The sequence below is a fragment of the Agelaius tricolor genome, unplaced genomic scaffold (genome assembly GCF_023055355.1).
Source record: "Agelaius tricolor isolate 1412-34295 unplaced genomic scaffold, bAgeTri1.0.p SCAF_1, whole genome shotgun sequence".
Lineage (NCBI taxonomy): Eukaryota > Metazoa > Chordata > Aves > Passeriformes > Icteridae > Agelaius > Agelaius tricolor.
The window spans coordinates 48088141-48109415 of record NW_027269261.1 but is presented as its reverse complement, the minus strand read 5'-3'; the positions used below and the strand labels follow the sequence as shown (position 1 = coordinate 48109415).

The window sequence follows — 21275 nt, the reverse complement described above, 5'->3', positions numbered from 1 at the left end:
CAATGCATATTTTACAAGCTGTTTAAAAACATATTTACTTAGTGGACTAAAATTGTTTATCAGTACATACTCAGTCCCAGGAGAAAGTCTATTTTCTGTTCAAATTAAGATGTAGAGGGGGAGAAGCACAAGCTGGACAGTCCAGGGAAAGTGGTGTCAAAACAAGACTCCAATCTACAGACCTACCCCAATAAATTTCTAAAGAGTGAAAGTTGCATGTCAGATGTGATCCACTAGCCCTTCAATGTCATGATGATCCTTATCATAGAAAAATAGCATCTAAGGTTTCAACAAATGTATTTTAAAAATGTTTTGCCAACAGAGTGAACTGAAGGTGAGGCAGGAATCCTATACAGGGCTGCTAATCTGTCATTGTGAAAGGTTGAATGAGCCAGTTTAGTAAATTGTAGGTATTTTGGTAACAGTTCAAATTTTACTCTCCTGTAAGACTGTGGAAGCAATCAAAGATGAAGGCAAAGTTACATCATTAAGACATTTTTTTTGGCAAGAAATAAATACAGCTATATTTGTGTGTGTATGTGTGTCTGATACATAGCTAGGAATGCTGTGGAATTTGTCAGGGAGACAGAGGAGGATGTGTACTTTTTTTACTCTAACCTTGTTACTGCATCTAAAACCTGTGCCTATACTTTGCTCAAAAGAAAACACCAGAGAAAAGTTTCTTATATGATAAATGTTAAAAGGAATTGCAGTTTGAAGTTCTTTATTTTCTTCTCTCAATTCCAAAAAGGAAACCTGGCTATCTGCCCATGTCCAGTACTTATGTTGCAAAATATTCCTGTGAAATATTTTCTGGAAAAATTTGGTGAAAACTAAGTGTTTCTTTCATTACCAGGACACTGTTGAAATTGGCACATCTGCAGTTTGACCTACTTCTTTGTTTTTGCATCTGCTAAATAAATTCTGTGCGATTAAAACTGGTGTCTCTTCCCCCATCAAAACCCCAGAACAATAAATTTCATCCTGGAGTTCAGCTCCATAACTTTCTGTGAAAAATACTCCTTTCTGCAGCCACAGGAAAACTAGGCATTGGAAAACTGGACCTGAGAGGTACTTGTTTGGGTTTTTATACCTGGGTGTACTTCTGACCTATTGTAAGCTCACTAGAGCTGAGCATCATATGCAAGTAACAAAAGAAAAACAAGAGAAACAGATCCCAGCTCCAGCTTTTAAGGAGTTAGTTGGAGCATCTGTGGTCTTAGCTGCAGATGAAATAGAGAAGCTTAAAATAATGATGAGATTACTTACAGAATGTTGTCTTCTGCCTGTTAACTAATCCCAGCATTCTGACTTTACAAATGGAAGGAGCTGCTTCAGGTTTATCCACTCAAAAATAACTTCTGAGTAATTTACTTCAAAAATAGTTTTCTTCCAATTGAAGTGGTTGATATCTTGAATAAATACAGTAAGAATCTACAGGGAAACCTCTTAGAGAATTACTAACAATGACAAGCATTGCGCTGCTTTTGTCCCCTGCAGGTGTGGAAGAGCACTCACTTGACAACTCTCCTATACTGGATGACAGATCAGCACTTTACTCTGGAGTTCACAAGAAGCAATTCTACTTTGACAGCTCCTGTGAAAAGCAGCCAGAGGACGACTCGGACTCACTCACTACTTCTCCCTCATCCAGCAGTCTTGATACGTGGGGAGCTAACCGGAAGCTGGTGAAGACTTTCAGCAAAACTGATAGCCGTGGCCTTATCAAGCCTCCCAAGAAACTGGGGACATTTTTCTCTTACCCAGAAGAGGAGAAGTCCCAGAAAGTTTGCCGCTCCTTGACAGATGGGGAAATGAAGAAGAGCCTCGGCTCACTGAGCCATGGGGTAAGTACAGAAAGCATTTGCTTTTATGACAGCAACAGGCACAAGCACCATCTTCTGGTGTCCCTGGAGGAGATTCAGAGTGTAAGGAAGCAGATCCGATTGAAGAAAATGGATACTAACTATTCCTGTTCCAGAGCTTTTCTTTGCCAGCGCCCTGCTAGGAAAGGAGCATCCCCCACAGCTTGCGACCTGCAATTGCTGCGGCACAAAATGAAAGGGGGTGGAGGTTGTGGCTTCCCAAACAGAAGGCTACGAGGGCGCACCTCTGTCAGCGAGTTCAATATCACCTATGTGGTGGAGAGAAGCCTGTACAGTCACCTCAACCTCTCACAGCTGGTGCGTCCCGTTACTGACAGGACCCTGAGCAAGGCCGACAAGCAGGACCTGAGGAGATGCCTGCTGGAGGAGGATGAGGAGGCCAAGAGGAAGTGGGCTGCCACAGTGGATCGCTGTACTAAAAGGGTTCTCTTGAGAATCCACCAAAAGTCTGTGAGTCAAAGAGTTGCCATGAAGGTGGTCTTCCAGTTTCTGTGAGGTTGCAGTGAACGCTTTCTGCTTTGTACTTTTAACTAAAATTCAGTGCTTCTGCTTTCTTTGCCAATAGAAACTCTTAAGCACTGTAATGCAGGTATAAGTGAAGAGCTTGATAAAATCTTGTCAGAGAAGAGTTTTGTTGAGTCTGCCATTTCTGTGTGTACACAGACTCAGTGAGAGAGAGCAAATATGACAAAATTCTGCTTTTTTAATTCACCTAGTGCGGAAGTAGAGATCACCAGTGAACAGAGACAGTTTGAGATGCTACAAATATGTTCTTTGTGATGCTTTGGAAGTCAGTATTCTCTTCAAGGGGCACCAAGAGATGAACAAGGTTTTCAGAGTAATAGAGTACTGTTACTTAACTGAGCTCTATTTCTCTTCAGCTGTCATTGCCTTAAATTGGCCCTTCCCTTTTCAGATTGCATCTCATCAGTTCACTTGCCCAGTCAGTATTCTCCCTTACATACACAGCTGCAGAAAGATAGAGAGTTCGGCATTACGTAGTCACTGCCCTCCTGCTTGCTGCTCACCACCACCAGAATTGCCACTGCTGCTTCTTCTTTCTAGCATGGAATGAAGGTGGTACTTTCCCTCAGAGCATTACAGAAAGGGAACAAGGGGTGGCAAAAAGAGGAAATTGTGCTTACAGCGAGAAATGTAAGTGATTTGAACACTCCAGAGGGATCCAAAGCTGCTTTTTGAGTATATGACCCCATTTTGACAGTTCCATTAACCATGATTCTGAGTTTCCTAGGAACTTGCCTTTGGTGCCAGATCTCCAAAGCTGAGCCAGCTAGTCTGTTGTGTAGTTGACAATGTTCCCTACTTTAGTGGATGGAAACAGCAGTGCACCCGTAACATTAAGCAAGATATTCCAGTGAACAATACAGTAGAAACAGCTCTTCCTCCTAAATAATAGATTTTTTGTTTTGAGATGTCTCTGCTTAATTTCTTCTGGTGTAAGGTACAAGAGTGACAGCTGTGGTCTCCTTGAATAGCCTGTGGGAGGTGACCAAGTCCTCATGGTTCACTTTTTGCTCTTTGGCCACAAAATACAGGGGGTTTTTCTACCCAACACCATGAACGTTCTCTCTTGGCGGCTTTACTGTTCCTTCTGCATTGACTGCTTACCCTGCCTCTCACAGGATACTGTTTATTGCTACAGACATTGTACTCAGATGATGTTGTTTTCCTGTAAAGATATTGCAGTTTTAGGAGAAACCTTGTTCATCCTTCTGTGGGTTGAATAATAAGGTTATCTTGAACCAAAAAGCATACTTGAGATGTTCTAGAGATGCCCCATAATGAAAAATACCCTCTAAAACTGTCCTGGTAAATATAGATGACAGAAACAACTCTTTGGTTCTTCTAATGAGTTAGTCTTGTCTTGCCATAATAATTTCATTATGAAATCTATCTGCACTGACTTTTGCTTAATCACAGAGATACAGTTAAAGAAATGGACAGTGCTTTGTTGTTGTTGAGGAACTTCTCAGTCAGCTGCTTCTCCAGCCTTGTGTGAATGGGATAAATGTTGGAGACCTGCTGCCCTTACTAACTTTTTCAGTGCACTTCCTGAAAACGCAAATAGCTGACAAGCTTCAACTAATGCTGCTCCTTCCTAGAAACGCTTAGTGTTTGTTTGCTGCAACCTCAGGGAAATTGCAATGCCTCTGTATTCAGTGGAATTGGTCACTCTGTCTTGCCTTGCCATTCATTTTTGTCATTTATATTTGTTTCAGTGGCCTGGACATGCATGAAATTTTCAAATGGCATCAGTTTTTCTTTTCTCCCAGAAGAATAATACTTTTGATTGCATGGCCATTCCATTGAATATCCCTCTCCTCATCCACAGACCTTTTGTTTGCTGCAGGATTGCCAGGGTCCCTACTGGAATCTGAAGATGGAAGTTAAATTTTAAATGTATGGGGAGGTCCATAGTGAAACAACAAGCATCCTTAATAAGGTGCATTTACTCAGAAGCTCTTAGCCAACAGTTGTCTTGCTCTCCAAGAAGACTTCTTTAGGAGGAGCTCTGGCTGGTTTGACAGACAAGTTGCTCAGAGCAGTTCCATATGTCCTCTCTTCATTGATGGGATTACCGTACGCTGTAAGATTAGTTATAATGATTCTTCACAGAAGGACCAAATTACTCCTAGATAAACATGCTGTGCTTTAGAAACTGATCTTATTACTTGTGGTTGGTCTCTAATGTTTTCTAAAAACAATTTTTAAAACCCATGCCATAGTCACATTGCCTTCTGGAAAAAAAAAAACTTAGAAAAATTCTACATCACAGCATTCTCCTTAATGTGTGTGGGGCCTAGACAAAGCTGGCTTGGAGTTCCACTAGAGTTGTAGTAGGTACAAAAACTGTCATCCAAGTTTGTTGGGTGTAGCAGCAAGAAGCTATAAATAAAACCTTTTAAAAGCTTCTAAGTGGTGAACAGGAAAAGTGTTTACTTTAAAAGAATGAATTCTTATAATTGTTTATTAACTGTCACAGTTTATACAGCTTGCTTTTTCCTAATAGATTAAGTGAGCTGGTAGTTCTGAGGTGGTGGGTTTTCACTGACTCAATCCTTTGTAGGTCTGAGCCAATACTTAATCAATACCTAATTGATTCTTAAAGGGTCTTTGAAGTTACTCTGTTGGGTAGTTCAGACCCTAAGAACTTTTAGTTCACAAGCGTTGATTTTCTGCCTCCTGTTTATCTCAGCTCTGACTCTGAAAAGAATTCTTACAGCAGGCATCTGCCTGTCTTCAAAACCACACTCAGAGCTGAAGTTGTGCAAGTTAATTGTCATGGCCATTCCTTCATTTCCCTGCATTGCCCCATGAGACTTCTGCCAAGGCCAGTTACTTGAGTACTGTGCAGCTGGTTGTTCATTGGTCAGGTTTTATTACCTCTTAAAAAAAAAGCTGGAAGTGACTAATCTGGAATCAGCTGAGTCTCTGGGGACACAATGCTTATGGATAGCTGAGCTGGGTTTTCCCTCCTCTCACCAAGGGCTTACCCCTCTAGGCTTCCAGTGATTCCCTGTTTTTCAGTGGCAATGCAGCCTATGCTGCTATTCAGAAGGTAGGTTATTCAGTGCTTTGAAAGATTTAGAAGATTGATGGTTCTCTGTTTCAGTGTTGCTGTGGACTTACTTATGAAGGCAGATGGGAGTGAAGAGATGGAGTTGCCAGCACCTTGGAAAACTTGATGCATAAGATCAACAGTTTCCTCAGACCAAAAAGTCTTTTTTCTTTTTAGAAAGAGGAGTAGGCAGTAGATGACTCAACAGCAGCAGACCTTAGGCCAAGGAGTTGTCTCTGGAAAAGAGAGACTCATATTGCCTTGCAACAGATTTCCTAATTTATAATCTCTCATCCCTTTGTTTGTTTGTTTCTTTCCATTTTTGCAGACATTTGTATTTCAATTGGTGTTCTCCAAACTGCAGATGTTCTAAGTGAGCTAATCATGGTGATAAAACTATCTATCCTTGGTTTCTTGCAGAGAACCTGTAGCTTTGGAGGCTTTGATTTGACAAATCGTTCCCTTCATATTGGAAATAGTTCTGACCAAATGGTGAGTTTGAGAAGGTGCAGGCTTGAAATAGCATAAAATGAAATGCACAGTAGAGTTATAATAGACTGAAGTGTAATTTAGGCCTGTAATAATAGTTTGGGAATCCAAGAAAACAGAGCATCTTTGTTAACCTCAAACTTCCTTAGCTTTGAGAATAACATACCCACCCATATCCACGTGTGTATAAGTATTTATATACAGTATGTGCAAAGAGGTAGGAACAAGTGATCAAAGCACAGATCTGGGGGCACATCTGTGGCTATTCTTATATCTGACTTCCTCAGAGCATCACCCAAGGCAAAACATGTGCTTGCTATACTTCCTTGGTAAAAATATTTACTATTTGGAGTGGCTAACTTCACTGAAGATCTGCAAATTATTTGCATGGAAGTCATTATGTAAGAAGTTCATTATTAGTTTTCTCATTGTATCTCAGACCTCTGGAGTAGACCAGGATCCCGTTGTGCTGGGTGCTGCGCAATTGATCTCAGAGCATTTTTGTATTTAAAAAAAAAATAACACATCTCCCCTGAGAATTAATTCCATTTTATGTTAGTCATGTTGATCCCACTGTTACTGTTGGTTGGCCTGTGGCCAAAAATAACAGGACAGAAATGAGCCTGAACATTATATCAAATGAAATTGTGAACATATTTTTTCCTTTTGCCCATATATGCTTTTCTTTTCTGTTTCAGAATTGGATTTGATAACCTTCCTGTCCACTTAAATCAAATCTAAATTTTCAACCATTTTGTATGCCAGCATTATATTATTTTTTATGTCAGCTGGGGTTTTTGGGCATGTTTTTTGTTGCCTTATTTTTTTTGACATCATAAATTACCCCTAAATTTGCTAAATCTGTGGGTGGCTATTTTAGTCATCAATTTTCAACTCAGCAAACAAATTAACTGCTGAACTTACAGTGTTTATCTTTAAATATAGATATTTGTTTTGATCAGATTGGTTTTAATATAAGAAAGTGTGAAGTCTACATGTTACATTTATCCCTGGAAGCATCAGTAGTGGGAGAGATGCAGTGTACTAGATCAATACATGCAGATCAAAGCAGGTTTTTTTTCTTGAAAACATATAAATCCATTAGGTAGAACTTTTTTTAAAAAAAGATTAGGCAAAAAGCTGTCCTTAATTTCTGGTAAAAGATGAAAATTACCAAGGAAGTTGTAATTATGAACAACTTTGAAGTTGAATTTCAGAGAAACTTCTTGTAAGAACATTGATGAAGTAGAAAACATACATAAATGTAGAAAAAAGATAAATCTTTAATGTACAATATAGTACATTTATTTTAGGGTTTGCTAAACTCTTGTAGCGAAATTTAACTAGATCAGAGACCAAACTCAGTAGTCAATCTTTCTGGCCAGATGGATTTTGGTCCTTTTTTGTGCTGTGATTTTTGGTGTACCCTTGCCAATGGAGGGTGCCGGAGAACATCTAATAGAGCTGCATTGCTCAGTGGTTCTTGAAACAGAGTAGAACATGTTTAATGTCCTGGACAATCTGAATAAGGGCTGAATCATACAAGTTTAGTAAAATGTCAGCTGATCCATGTTAACTGTGTACTTGTGATAAAAGTAAGTGCTCAGTACCTTAAGCTGGTTTAGAAAAGGTTAAGTGAATTCAAAGCAGCTGGTCTTTGTCATCCACTATACAGGGACCAGCTAATTTAGTTTGTCAGTACCCTGTTGTGTGCCTTAAAAAAGCAGTGCAAGTTTAACCTACCATGGTTGATGGATTTAGTACATTTTTTTGTGGTGTTTGGTTTTTGTTGGGTTTTTTTTTAGGGTGAATAGTAAAACCACAGAGGTTAGCAGAATGCCTGTCTGAAAATAAAAAGTAAATTTAGGTAGCCAAATGTAGATATCCACATATATATATACACACAGAGATATATATTTGGCTATATCTCAGAGGTACCTTTATTCCTGTTAAATTCTTTGTAGTATTGAACAACATGAGCCACAACTACTGTTGTGTGTCCTGTTAGAAAGGCTTAGCCTGAAACGTAGGGTTTTCTATCAGATCAAATACTTACTGAAATTCAAAGGATAAAGGAATCCTAACAGTCCCCAGCACATCCACACACTATACTGTCACAAATCAGGCCTTAAGAGTAAGCAACAGTGGACTGCTACAGTGGTTTGTAGAAGGTCTCAGCAGTGAATTTGAAACAGGCAACAGGACAGTGTGCTGCTGTCCTGTGTCTGCCTGGATATCTCTGCAGTAACTGATGGCTGAGGGAGAAAATGGCTCTTCTATTTTAAAGGCTTAAGCCCTGCTTTATTTTGTAGGGCAAAGAAGGAGATTTTGTTTATAAAGAAGTGATCAAATCACCCTCTGCCTCCCGTATATCTCTGGGCAAAAAGGTGAAGTCTGTAAAAGAAACCATGAAGAAAAGGATGTCAAAAAAATACAGCAGCTCTTTGTCTGAGCAGGTATGTAAGGTCTGCAGTGGAATCCACTTAATAATGTGGAAGTGGTAATAAATATTGATTCCCACACATCAAGGCGTCTCTGAAGAAATTTCTAACAAGATTATGTGGTGTGACTTATTCCTATGTTCTTATAAAATCCCTCACTGTGAAATGGCTTCCTATAGATGCCAGTCCCATGGAAAATGCATTTTCAGATTTTCATTTAAGTAGCTCATCAGAAGTCTGTCATTGATGGCATTACACACCTCACTCTCTATTTCCATTTCTTTTCTATAACAATTTATTGGGGAACCAGCCTGTGACACAGGGTCACAGTAATATATTTAATCTGCAATTTACACCCTAGTTTAAATTCCCAGCATAACTTCACATATACACAGCTCTTCTCTGCTATTACAGGTCTCTTCTCCATCATACCTTGCCCTATGCCGCAGCCCATTAAAACAAAGGCCCAGTCTAGTCAGAAAGGGGCATCTGTCAGAAGATTTTCCTATTATTCTTTCATTACAGATTTTTATAGTCTATTCTTAAAGGCAAACCTGTAGTACATTAGTTCTAAATTAGACTTTGAATTTCAGTGGCCTAGAAACAATTGCTGTCTTTTTTTCTTTTCCTTTAGTGGAGTGTCAAAAATCTTCGGCATTTGTTTAAAACCGGGCTCGCCTCTTGGACTGTGTAAGGAATAGGTTGGAGAGGCGCTGGAAAAGCAAAGCTCTTCCTGGTTAACACCGCCCCCCAGTGGGCTCGAATCGCTCGCGGGGGATGCTCGCAGTGGTGGGAAATCGGGAATGGAAGCTTTGCTCTTAATGCAAAGCCTTAGTGCCTGTAAAAGGAGCACTTCGTAACATTCGTAGTAACAACCCCAAACTGAAGAATCCAGAGGCACCAAGAGAGGCAGAAATATGGCCAGTGCTTTGGCATGCTTTGTGACTACAGAATCCATTTCCTGCAGAACTGTTCATTAGCCATGCTTATTCATAGTCGGGGCAGTGCTACACTTACAGTTATTTAATTTAAACTTAAAATATTTTAAGGTATAACATGATTTAATATTTATAAGAAGATGGTTTGGTGTCTGACTGGCTTTCCAGTGTGCCTCTGCAAAGTCTGCCAAGAAAAGGGATCCTTTGAGAAATTGCTTTACAGTGATTTAGCAATACTTCTGCTCTCTGTCACTCTAAGATTGACTTAACCTCTGAAGTCATAATGCTGGAATCAGATTTTCCTAATGATTCTGCCCCATGCAAATAATAGTGGTAATCCAAAAGCTTTATGGCCATGCATCACCACAAAACACTCTTGTATGCAAGCTACAGTTCTTTTGTTTTCAAACTTTATGGCACAGATGTTTTAGAATATTTATAACTTTCAGGCATCATGATTCAAAGTATGTTCCAGTATCTCTTTTTGCATGCATTAAACAAGCAAAAGTTAAGCTGGCCACAAATATCTGCTGCTTTGCTTTAACTGTACTTCACAAAGGCTGACAGAATTTCAGTTTGGGAAAGACCCTTTTGATTTTCGGTAATGTTTGACTGTATGAAAAGAGAAATTGTCTTAACTATTGTACCCTGAAGCAACCAGGATATACACATAGCAAAATCTTTTTATTATGTTTATCAGTATTTGTACCATGCACAGGGTGCATTTTCTAGCTAATTCTTTTTTTGTTGTTCTTATAGATAAATGAGCAATGATATTAAAAAATAGCTGAAAAAAACCGCCAAAAACATTGCTTCATGTCTTACTTGCATTGTCTGATTTTTTTGGGTTAATCTTTGTACAAAATTCTGATTCAAAGACCTGAATTTGGCACTAGCTGTTTTGCAAGTACTGCTGTCCAAAATATAATGTGTCATGAAAACCCTTGAATTGAGAGTTTTGTGTAAGGGGTTTTTTTCTACTTACAATGCTAGACAGAAGTTTTCAGCCTGTCTGATAAAGAGCAGGGAAACAGAATCTTTTTCCTTGGCAGTGGACAAGCAGCTCCCCTCAGTGCCTGTGTTCATTTATCAAACTTTAATGGTCCAACCCCTTTCAGGAGTCCAGCCCTGGGATCATGCCGGGTTCCCCGCAGTCGCCACCACCAGACACTGACTCTCTGGACAAACCCAAGCTGAAAGCTGGTGGCTCAGTGGAGAGCCTGAGGAGTTCCTTAAGCGGTCAGAGCTCAATGAGTAAGTTCAGTTATAATTGTGTTGCTCCACTTCTGTGGCTTCAGGGAGCAGAGATCTCCACTGTAAGCAGAATCAGAGAGGGTCAAAGCAGAAACAGTGGTTAAAACGTGGAAAGGCTGAAGGGTTAGTCATTAGGGGTTTGCAAAGAACTCTAAGCTCTTTGGTGCAAAGGCAGGGCTTTTTTGCTTTTTGTTTATACAGAACCCTGAAAAAATGAAATCCTTCTTTCTACTAAATATTCTAATATTAAATTAATGTAATAATGAACCTGTTTACTACTAATCAAGTAGTAAACAGGCTTATCTTCCACTGGCTTTCTCCTGAGCGCTCCAGAAGGGCCTTCCACTCTCCCTTGAGAGGAACCTTGAGTTTCTCTCCTTAACTAGTTAAAGGAAGGGTAGTATTTAAAACTTCTCTGGTTTAGACTGTCTCTACAGGAAACAGCCTGAATGGAACACACGTGATGTGAGCTTGCTACACTATTCACCAAATTTCTGGACTTGAGAGGGATTCTGGAACCCCCTTGCAGGCTTCAAAGCTGATTTTCCTCAGAAATGTTTTGTGAGCAAAATTTCCCAGAAATATGTCATCAATCTCTTGTGACATGCCATAGATGAGACACTTGTTGAACAGCTTCTCTGTTAAATATTGAGGGGGTGAATTTAGGAAAGCAGGAGTGCAGAGTAGATTTGCTAACTCTCCCATCCACGTGTGTATAAGAAGCAGCAGCATTTAAGGGCTTTTAACTTTGATTACTATGCTTTGTGGAAAGAAGACCCATTTTCTGTCTCGTCTGTTTGTGAAGCTTCTTCACAAATAAACTTTTTTGTGAACTGATACAATGTCCCTCACACAGGTGGTCAGACAGTGAGTACAACAGATTCCTCAACCAGCAACAGGGAGAGTGTGAAATCAGAAGATGGTGACGATGAAGAGCCTCCTTACAGAGGACCTTTCTGTGGGAGAGCCAGGGTTCACACTGATTTTACTCCGAGTCCTTATGATACAGATTCTCTGAAGCTCAAGGTACCAGCTATATCTGTTTTTAAGGAATCAAACATTTATTTTGCTAAAATTCTAAATTAAGACCTTTTTACAAAAACTATAGAATTCTTAATCTTTTAATGAATTCGTATCTGTTTTTGAAGGCCTTTAACCTGTCTTCGACTTTTAAGATTTCCTTATATCGCAATTATAGAATTATAGCAAAGTGTTACAGACCGTAAGTAACTACTAGTGTGTCTCTGCATCCATGGAAAGACACTTGTGTCTTTAGTTTCTGGAAAATTAAAGATGTGCCATGAACTCATTTCCGTTTTGCAAGGATTTTGCTTGAAAGATTGGAAAAGTACTTTGTCTGCCACAATGAAATAATCCTCAATGGAAAAATTTTCAGAACTCTTGGAAGAAATGTGCATGCACCTGCACACAGTGTCTCTTAAAGGCATTTCAGTTAATATAATTTGTTTAGAGTTAATATTGAAATGCTTTGCTAACTGAGTGGTCACCACCCTTTAATTTTTCTGGATATCAGCTCTGATTATTTTTAGTTATGCTGTAGTCAACTCAAACTATCTGGCTCCTTATATTCATTACTTAAAATTCCAAGGGCAGCTAATCCCTATTAAACCAAATGTATGTAAGGTAATCTCTTGAGGCATGCAAAAGCAGTTGCATGTCCATTTCTTTGTTATGGTCAGGAGCACGTTAGGAAAAGCAACTTTATCAGTTCCCACTGCATTGGCTTCCTTTGCTCAGGAGATCTGATTTGAAATTCTGCTCATAGACACTGTGTTCTTCTTTGCACAAATTTCAGGTAGTTGCAAGCATAGACTTTTGTACCAAACAGCACTGATGCTCTACAGAGATGTCAGCAGGTTTGTGAATCTGGACTGTTGGGGTCCGTTCCAGGATCTTTTGTTGACTTGCTCTGAGGCATATCACCTAATTCCTTTTTCTTCCATTTGTAAAACAAATTTAATCAGACATCTTTGCAATTGCTGTTATTAACCTTTTGAAAACTGAAGTGTGTTGTCCATCCCATGTACATAGAAATCCAAGTGGGTGCGTTTGCTGAAATACCTGTCAGAAAGCTAAATGGCTTTCTTGCTTCTTTGGTCTGCAGAAAGGTGACATCATTGATATAATCAGCAAACCCCCCATGGGCACTTGGATGGGTCTGTTGAACAACAAAGTTGGCACCTTCAAATTTATCTATGTGGATGTGCTTAATGAAGAGGAAGAGAAGCCGAAGCGGCCCACCAGGAGACGGCGAAAAAGCAGACCACCCCAGCCCAAATCAGTTGAGGATCTCTTGGATCGCATCAATTTGAAGGTCCAAATTCTCTCTGTCTCTGCTTACCCTTTCGCTTTTTCTTGCAGGAAGGGGACCACACCTTTGAAGTTGTTAGTTCTGGAAGCTACACACCAGATTGATAATCCTAAGGATTGTCACACTGCTTAGCAGAATTGGGTCTTAGCTGCAGAGTGAAAATAGCTGAAGTGCAGAACTGCCTGTCAGGCATGATGAAGTGCTGCAGGCTGTGAGTCGTGTACACTCAGACACTGGAAATTGTTGCACAGTATGACCACAGGCTAGCACACTCCAGAGGCAAGCAAAAAGTGTAAAATAACAACAGTTATCCTGTCTTTAAAGATGACATTTTTTCCATGTTTCTATTCAGAAGTGCTTGGGATAAATTGGTGTGGCTGTCATTCCCCCTTCATACTTGTCCCCTCATACAGAGCCATGCCACGTTGTGCCTTCAGGTAGCATGGTACCCAGGCCATCTAATACACTGCATTCCAAACACAACAGTATGTGCAGCGTTCTAGTTCCGGCACAGCTACCTCCCTGAATTCAGAGCAGTGTTTATGCAAGCTACAATGCTATAATTTTGCTGTTGTGCATTGGTTTGCACTTAGTTAACTTACTGCTTTTCTTGCTGGTTGCAAAAATCTCTTTTAGTATCTTTATTGACAAAATAAGTTGAATAAGTATGTTGTCTTACCACTCATTTTTTTTCCCTTTGTGCAGGAGCACATGCCCACTTTTCTGTTCAATGGTTATGAAGATCTGGATACCTTTAAGCTTTTAGAAGAAGAAGATTTGGATGAACTGAACATCCGAGATCCTGAGCACAGAGCTGTTCTCCTCACAGCAGTGGAACTTCTTCAGGAATATGATAGTATGTGGGATGTTTGAGGTTTTCTGTTTCACTAGAGCTCTGCCAAGAACCTTGTGAACCCCTTAAACCAGAAAACTTGTTCCAGGATTTTGATCTTTTTTTTCCTAATATAGTTATTTCCAGGGTAATCCTGTGTAACGTTAGATTTTTGAGAGGTGACGTAAGACTTCTTTTATTCTGCTGGAATTACTCTGTTTGTGTAAGCCTTACCACCCAACTTATTTAATTAATATCAAGTGTAAAACACATAACACTTTAGAATACTGATGCTCAAGAATAAATCATGAGATTACCTACTTAAAGTAGGAAGCTAAAACATAGAGAATAGGAAAGAAGAAATTTCCAGATTAGAGGGAAGAAATTAAGATTATCAAGAGTTAAAAAAGTGAAAGCCCAGAGGGCTGTGGAGAAAGTATAATGTGAATTAATTTCATCACATGCTTTTGGTTCTTGGACTGTTTACTGCAGGATTGTAAAGGTAGCTTCAGTTATGTATATGACAACACAATTTTCAAAGGGAGCAAATATATCAGTCAAGTGCAGAGTGAAAAACAGTGATCCACCTATCTATGTACAACACTGTGGTTTTGCTCACTGAACCACGTGGTCTTGGGCAAGTGGTTGCAAAGACAAGGAAAAGTGGAATAAGCCATGGCAGTCAAATGCAAGGATGTTTTTGCTGCACAGGAGTAAGCAGAGCCTAGCTGCAGCAACCTAAGACAGTTCTGAATTTGCCCTTCATCCCCAAGCATCAGCAGAAGGTTGATATCCACCAAGCAGAGTCAGTGGAATGGATTGTGTGAGGGCATTCTCAGCTGCTTCTGTGCAAATTCCTATGTTTTAGCTAAAACTTCCATAGCAGCTATTTAAACAGCTGTTATTAAGTGGGAAATGCTTAATTCAATTACAGCAATATGTGTGGTGAATATCTTTAGACAGTGCTGTGTGGCCTGTGTAGTCTTGTTCATTTCCCAAAGAGGCATCCACTCTTTCCTTGCCCTCCTCTAGCTACTAATAAAGTTGCAGTTACAGAATTAGTTTCTTTTAACTTATATCAGAGTAGCTTTTTGTCACCTCAGATGAGCTTCTCTTCATTATTTGCAGACCTATTTAGAATGATAAACTTCCCTGAAGTAATAATTTTCTTCAGGACCTTGCAATTTTGGTTTGCAAACTTGAAGATTTGGTGGTCGGAAAGTGCAAATTCTAGCTCCAAGTCAGGATGATGAGGAGAAAGAGAAATGGAGACCAGACAGATGGAATCTGGGAGGGGCAACAGCACATAGTTCTACCCCATAATTACCTGTCATGTGCTGAGAGTAGGAATTGGAATAACCATTTCTGACATTTCATTGCAGAGGGAATGAAATTACCACAGCATAAACTGTGTTCTTGTATCATGACACTGGTTTTCTGCATCTTCAGCTCCAGATTTAGCTTCTTTATGAAATATGATTCCTGACAAAAATTCTGGGTAAATTCCTGGAATTCAGTGTATGCAAGCTGGATAGACCACACTTGAGTGTTGGCTTTTTACATAGACCAAGGAAGGAAGGAATTGGCACCATAAGTCTCCTTCATGTCCCTTCCTCCTTACTTAGGGGACAGTATCTAATGTGCCAGACTCAGTCCCAATCCTTCTTCCAGGTCTTCTGGAAGATAGTTCAGAGTTAGGATTTTTATTTTTTTTTCACTTGACTTGATTCTTTTCAGCTCTTTTGTTCTGCTTTATTTGTTGGAGGATTTTTTTAAGTCTTAGAAAGAACTTTGACACAAGCATTTTAAATAAATTTCTGTGGTGGTAAGTTGCAGAACTTGGCCCCAAGGCAGCTGAGGAGCACAGGAATTCCATTCTGCTTTCATTGTGTACCATGCTGCTCCTTCACACTCTTGCTGAGGCTGTTGTTGATAATTTACCAAACTGGATGAATGTTTCCAACATTTGTGGTGGCTTTTCCTAATGCTCACTCTTTTCTGATAGAAATAATACAATAGGAAAGATCATAGAATTTTTTAAGTTGGTAAAGACCTTTAGATACACCAAGTCAAATCGAGTCCACCACTAAACCTGTCCCTAATGGCCACATCTACATGTCTTTGAAATACCTCCAGAGATGGTGACTGAATCACTGCCCTGGGCAACCTGTTCCAGTACCTGACCACCTTTTCAGTGAAGAAATTTTTCTTAATTCACAAACTAAGCGTCCCCTGGCACAACTTGAGGCCGTTTCCTTTAGTTCCATTGTTTGTTGCTTGGCAGAAGAGGCTGACCCCCACCTGGCTACAACAGTGCAATTCTAGAGGACATTTACATCTCCCCTGAGCCTCCTCTTCTCCAGGCTCAACACCCCCAGCTCCCTCAACCACTCCTCATAAGGCTTGTGCTGCAGACCCTTCACCAGCTGTGTTGCCCTTCTCTGAACACACAAGATAATGGTGTTTGAAATGGAAGGTTGAGAAGTTCAGCTGCATTTTCTGTTTGCCTGTTTTTTTACTGTATTCTCACATCCTCTAGGTAACAGCGACCAGTCAGGATCTCAGGAGAAACTTCTCATTGAAGGCCAAGGCCTAAGCGGATGCTCTCCTCGGGATTCTGGCTGCTATGAAAGCAGTGAAAACCTGGAGAATGGTAATGGTGACAGCAATGAGCCTTACAGTTCCTGCAGTCTTTTCTTTTTAGAAGTTATCTTCATATACTTTTGCTCCTGTCCCTAGCTAACACCAGCTACTTCCTACTTTACTTTGTCCTTTGCTCTGACTACCTCCTTTCCCTCTTGGCTTGAGACATTGGTTTTCACTGCTACTGTTGCTAATTTATTTATTTATTTGCATTAGTGGGAGACAAATCCCTTTCACAAAGAGTATTTTTTTCATGTCCCTAAAGCAACAGTCTTTCTCACTGCCATTCCCCTGCCTTCTCCATTCCCAATCATATTCTCATGCCACCATGCCTCATGAGGCTTGCACTGGTCGCACACCGATGGCCCAAGTCTAAGAGACCACCAATGGAGAAGTCTCTGAGCTTTACTGAGATTAGGAGGATTTCTTTTGAACCCATACAAAATCTCTTAAGAAAAAATGGTCTTTATTTTAGGCCATATTTTTCTGTTTTCTTTGAGTTGCATGTTGCATTTTCCTCTGATCAGAAGCCAGCTGCAGAGATTTAGGACTTTTTAGTGTATGAACACTAGAAAGTTAAATTATTGACAAGTTGGCAAGGAAATAAACTATGAAAAAAATGCTAATGATAGCATTGCATTCTCATTGCCTTATCCTGCATCAGTGAAAGGTAATGCACTGAAAAATTACCAAGAGAGATATGTTAATAGAGATTGCTGTCTCTGATCTCAAGAAACAGGGTATTGTGCTGTTTTGAGCATGTTTTACTTCAGGGATGGTCTAAACTTGTCATTAGGGATGAAATGTTAAAAGAGCTAAAAAGGGTTTGAGTTGGGCATTTTCACTCCAAGCATTTGAGCCACTACTTGGCCTCAGACTGCCTGGATTCATTGCTAAGATTCACCATAAACAGGACACCAAGAACAGTATAAACAGATTCTGTATACCCCTTATAGTGGCCATTTTTCCAGTTTAAAATAAGAGCTAAGAATCCTACTCTTAGCATGTGCATTTTCTGTTAGTCTGCCCCTAAAAAATAACCATTAATTGAAGAAAACTGCAATTTGCTTTGAAGCTGAATGCCTGAAAATGACAGTATACTAAATTCCTGAAAGTGGGGAGGCTTTTTTTGTTGAATAGGAATCCACATCCACTAGGCATGCTGGAATAGAATCATAGCTAAATATATGGCATATGTGACAATTTTCTTTTCTTTTTATCTCTAAGCACAATCATAATGACAGCTGTAACACTGAAGTTAAAGTGCTGCCTGTACATTTTCCTTATTTTAACAATATAATAAAATCTTTAGAAAGCAATTGGCATTGCCTGTCTTGTTGGATACTTATGTTTAAACTAATATTTCTGTCTGAGTTTTTCAGAATGTGAAATGCTGATGATTTTTATATTGTTTTTTATGTATGACTTGCTGCATTTCTTCATAATTTTTGCTCACAAATGCATTTACTGCTTGTTTTGAAAACCACTATGAAAAGAACCTTTGATTCATCCAGAGATTTTGTCAAGGCTATTTAATCTGAAAAGTACTCCACCTTCTTTGCAAAGTTCATGGTCCATAGTTGTTTATATGCATATTTTTTTCAAAGTACAGTATGTTCTCATTTAGGATAGTCATTTGTCTGGTATAAATATAACATGCAGATCTGCACTTTATAAAGGGCAAGTGCATTCTGAGAAGAAACCTGTCTTCAGATTTTCTGGGGAATGGTTATACATAATGCTTTTATGACTAGTTCAGTGTCCAGTTTGGGGCTGATACTGGATCTTTTGTCATCAGTTCAAGATTTCAGAGCTGCTCTTACATTTTGGCTAGAAAATGGTTTGCTATGTACTGTAGCAGAGTATCTTTTGTAAGTACTTTTCTGGGTCCCACTGCAGTAATACTTGGATATTCTCTTAGGTATCTTACAGCAGCATTGTTGTTTTATTTCAATTCACAGAGAGCAAGGAGCATGTAGTCTGTGACCTATCCAGTGTGAGACAGAATAAACCTCAGAGCAGGAAGTAACCATCCATGATTAGGCAATTAGTCCATATAGAAACAGCCAAAGAGAGCAAGCTGTCCCTTAGACTTGTGACAGTGGTGCAGTTATTGGGCTTGTTTTGCATGCAGGTGTTGACAGACTGAGGTGCATTTGGAAACTATCAGAAATCTGATTCTCATAGGATTGGGCAAAAGCAGATAGCTACAGAATGGTATAAGAACAGAGCATGCATATCTGATGCTTCCTAGGACAGTCTTGGGGAATGACTCATTTAAGGACTTAAGAATTTGGGGGCTGTTTCCTTGAATTCATTGATTTTCTTGAAACTTTTTATGGATATCCCTGGTCTTCCAGGGACATAGAACCTCCATACCTAACAGTATCTGCATATAGACCTCTGTCATACTCCCTCCCAAGTCATCTCTTTGCTAGTCTGAGAAGGCCTATTAATTATTCCCTATAGGTCATTCCCATCCCTGTTCATGCCTGGCTTCTTTGAACCTTTACTTGTTACATTGTGTAGCTTTTTCAAGGGGATGTGAAGCGACAGGAATTGCACATGCAATGTGCAGTCTTGAATGAGCAGACAAACCACGCCGTTACCAGGCTGAGATAAGGGTGTTCTCTGATTTGTTCAGAAACTGATGCCCAGATTCCCTTAGCACCAGGCAGGCAACCTAAGCAGTTCAGCATTCAGTCCTGATTAGTCAGAAAAGGAAGCAAAAGAACAGGTGGCCACATTGTCTAATGTAAGGTGCATTTCTACTAGTTTGTAATCAATAGAAAATGCAATGAGGCCAGTATTGTGCCATCATCTTTGTTGTGTCAACAGTAGTTTGAAATGCACCCAAAATACAGCCACAGAAAGCAATACCAAAATGACATTAATTAAATCTGGGATTTGGACACTGCATTCTGCGTCTGGTTTTGCATACTTAAATTTCTGAGGACCGTCTTCCATAAGGAAAAAAATACAATGAGAAAGGCTGAAAAATTTTTGCTGTAGCTGTGGTACTTCGAGAAAGATTCCCAAAGGTAGTCCCCTCTCTTCTGAGGCAGGTGATGGCAAGGAAAGGAAAAGTTCCTTCCCTGTATGGTAATAGCAGGAAGTATCATAAGAGATGGACAGTGCTTTGTTTAGCAAGAACTGCACCATAACATCCAACAGGAGAGTTGAAGTATTGCCTGTAGCTTGAACTGAACCTGGAAATAATATAAACTTTGCATTCCTTTTGTGCAAGGATCACCTTTGTAGTCTTATTTTATATCCACACATCTGTGTCATTCTGCACACATTTGAATCAGAGATACCTCTATTGTTTAGAGCCCTATGAAAGGCATTAATCTGCATAATTATACCAGCGGCTCAAAAGACTTATTACCAAAATACCAAATTATCAAAAATCACAAGAGTTATTATCAAAAATCCTAACATCAAAAATGTGATTTAAACTTTAGTAGCTATACACTTTAACTCATTCAGGTTGTTTCCCTTTTTTTTTCTTATGGTAGGCAATGTTGCATTTGTGGGCATTATTTCTATGACTCTTCACTTTGTGAAAACAACTTTAAAATATATTTTAAAATCTGTGTTTAGAAAATATTACCTTCCTGTTTTAGTGTCTCAGAAGCATAATGAAATTATACCTGACAGGAGGAGAGAAGGAATAGATGAAAAAAGAGAAATAAATCATAGCTCCTTTCCTGATACTGCTCTTAACTTAAATCACATTAAAAAAAATTACATTTTCAGCTACTGTCCTTTGTAAAAAAAAATAACATTGAGCCCAGCACTATTTTTTAAACCATTTTGCAGCTGAGAGCTTAAAGATTGCATGTTTGGTTATATATGTTATAGACAAAATATTTTAAATTTCCTTCCATCCTGACCTCATTTGTGTATGTATGCCTAACAGGTTTGGAATGAACTAAAGATTTGATTTTAATTCCACAAAATTTCTCTTTCCTTTTTTTCTTAATTTTCTATTTCCCATTTCTTCTTTTTTATTCTATTCCCAGGCTACTGGCTTTACACAGACCTACCCCATTTCCAAAGAAATTAAATGCTGCTTACTAGATACCCTTATGGTTTCAGTAAGAGCTTAAATTGCAGAGCAGTAGGATTTTTCACAACTTTTCTTCTAGTGCTGAGGTTCCTGAGTGGGCTTTCCTAAAATCGGTGGAACCACTTATCAAAGAATGCACATGGATTTTGTAGCATGAGCTGTGACAGCAAGTCCCAGACAATACAGTGAATTACTGCCCAAGTCAGGCATGTGCTAGCAAATATGAATAATGGAAAGAGAACACTCCTTTCCATGCTCATTAAATATTGCCGTTAGCACCTGGAAGCACTAAAAAATGAATGTAACATTTCTTACACATCTTTCTAATGTGATTCCAAGTTATTTTCAGAAAGCGGTGGCCTAGCTCCAGGAAGGGTGCAGACAGAGAGGTTCTTTCTGCTACTTTTCTGAGTTACCTGAACTCAAGGTAGCACCAACAGAGACAACTTCAGTGTGGAATGTGTCGCTGTTAACATTTTGGGGAAATAGTGATATTTAGCTTCAGCTGAAGTGTGAGCAGTACAGCTTTTGAGAAAGGAGTTGCTGTGTGCTCGCATTGGTCCTTATGGGCTCACCTTGATTTTAACTTTTTTTGATGGGACTGTTTTCCTTATATCTTCTTGCATGTAACCTCCATTTTCTTTGCTAGTTTTCTGGATACTTTGGTTTTTAAACTCATTGAGCAGAGTAAGAGGCAAGAGAAAGCAAGGTATTTATTGTTTTAGGTTAAACAGGTTCTTTCAAATGCAAGGTGAACAGTGTATATTATTCAAAAACCAAGCCCTGAACTTCTAGCAGGATAAAACTC

At 39.3% G+C, this 21275-nt stretch overlaps 1 protein-coding gene across 7 annotated transcripts in view; it reads left to right on the top strand.

Annotated features, from left to right (window-relative positions):
• Nucleotides 1-21275, top strand: part of LOC139592762 (SAM and SH3 domain-containing protein 1-like) — a 535591-nt gene that overhangs the window by 506720 nt on the left and 7596 nt on the right. For 5 of the 7 annotated variants that reach the window (XM_071432988.1, XM_071432985.1, XM_071433006.1 and 2 more), the window contains exons 10-17: nucleotides 1501-2336; nucleotides 5887-5958; nucleotides 8268-8411; nucleotides 10453-10588; nucleotides 11445-11614; nucleotides 12714-12923; nucleotides 13626-13776; nucleotides 16292-16405. In XM_071432988.1, coding sequence (XP_071289089.1) covers nucleotides 1501-2336; nucleotides 5887-5958; nucleotides 8268-8411; nucleotides 10453-10588; nucleotides 11445-11614; nucleotides 12714-12923; nucleotides 13626-13776; nucleotides 16292-16405 — 1833 coding nt within the window. The remainder of the gene's footprint in view (nucleotides 1-1500; nucleotides 2337-5886; nucleotides 5959-8267; nucleotides 8412-10452; nucleotides 10589-11444; nucleotides 11615-12713; nucleotides 12924-13625; nucleotides 13777-16291; nucleotides 16406-21275) is intronic. The other 2 variants (XM_071433024.1, XM_071433032.1) reach the window with 2 other exon arrangements.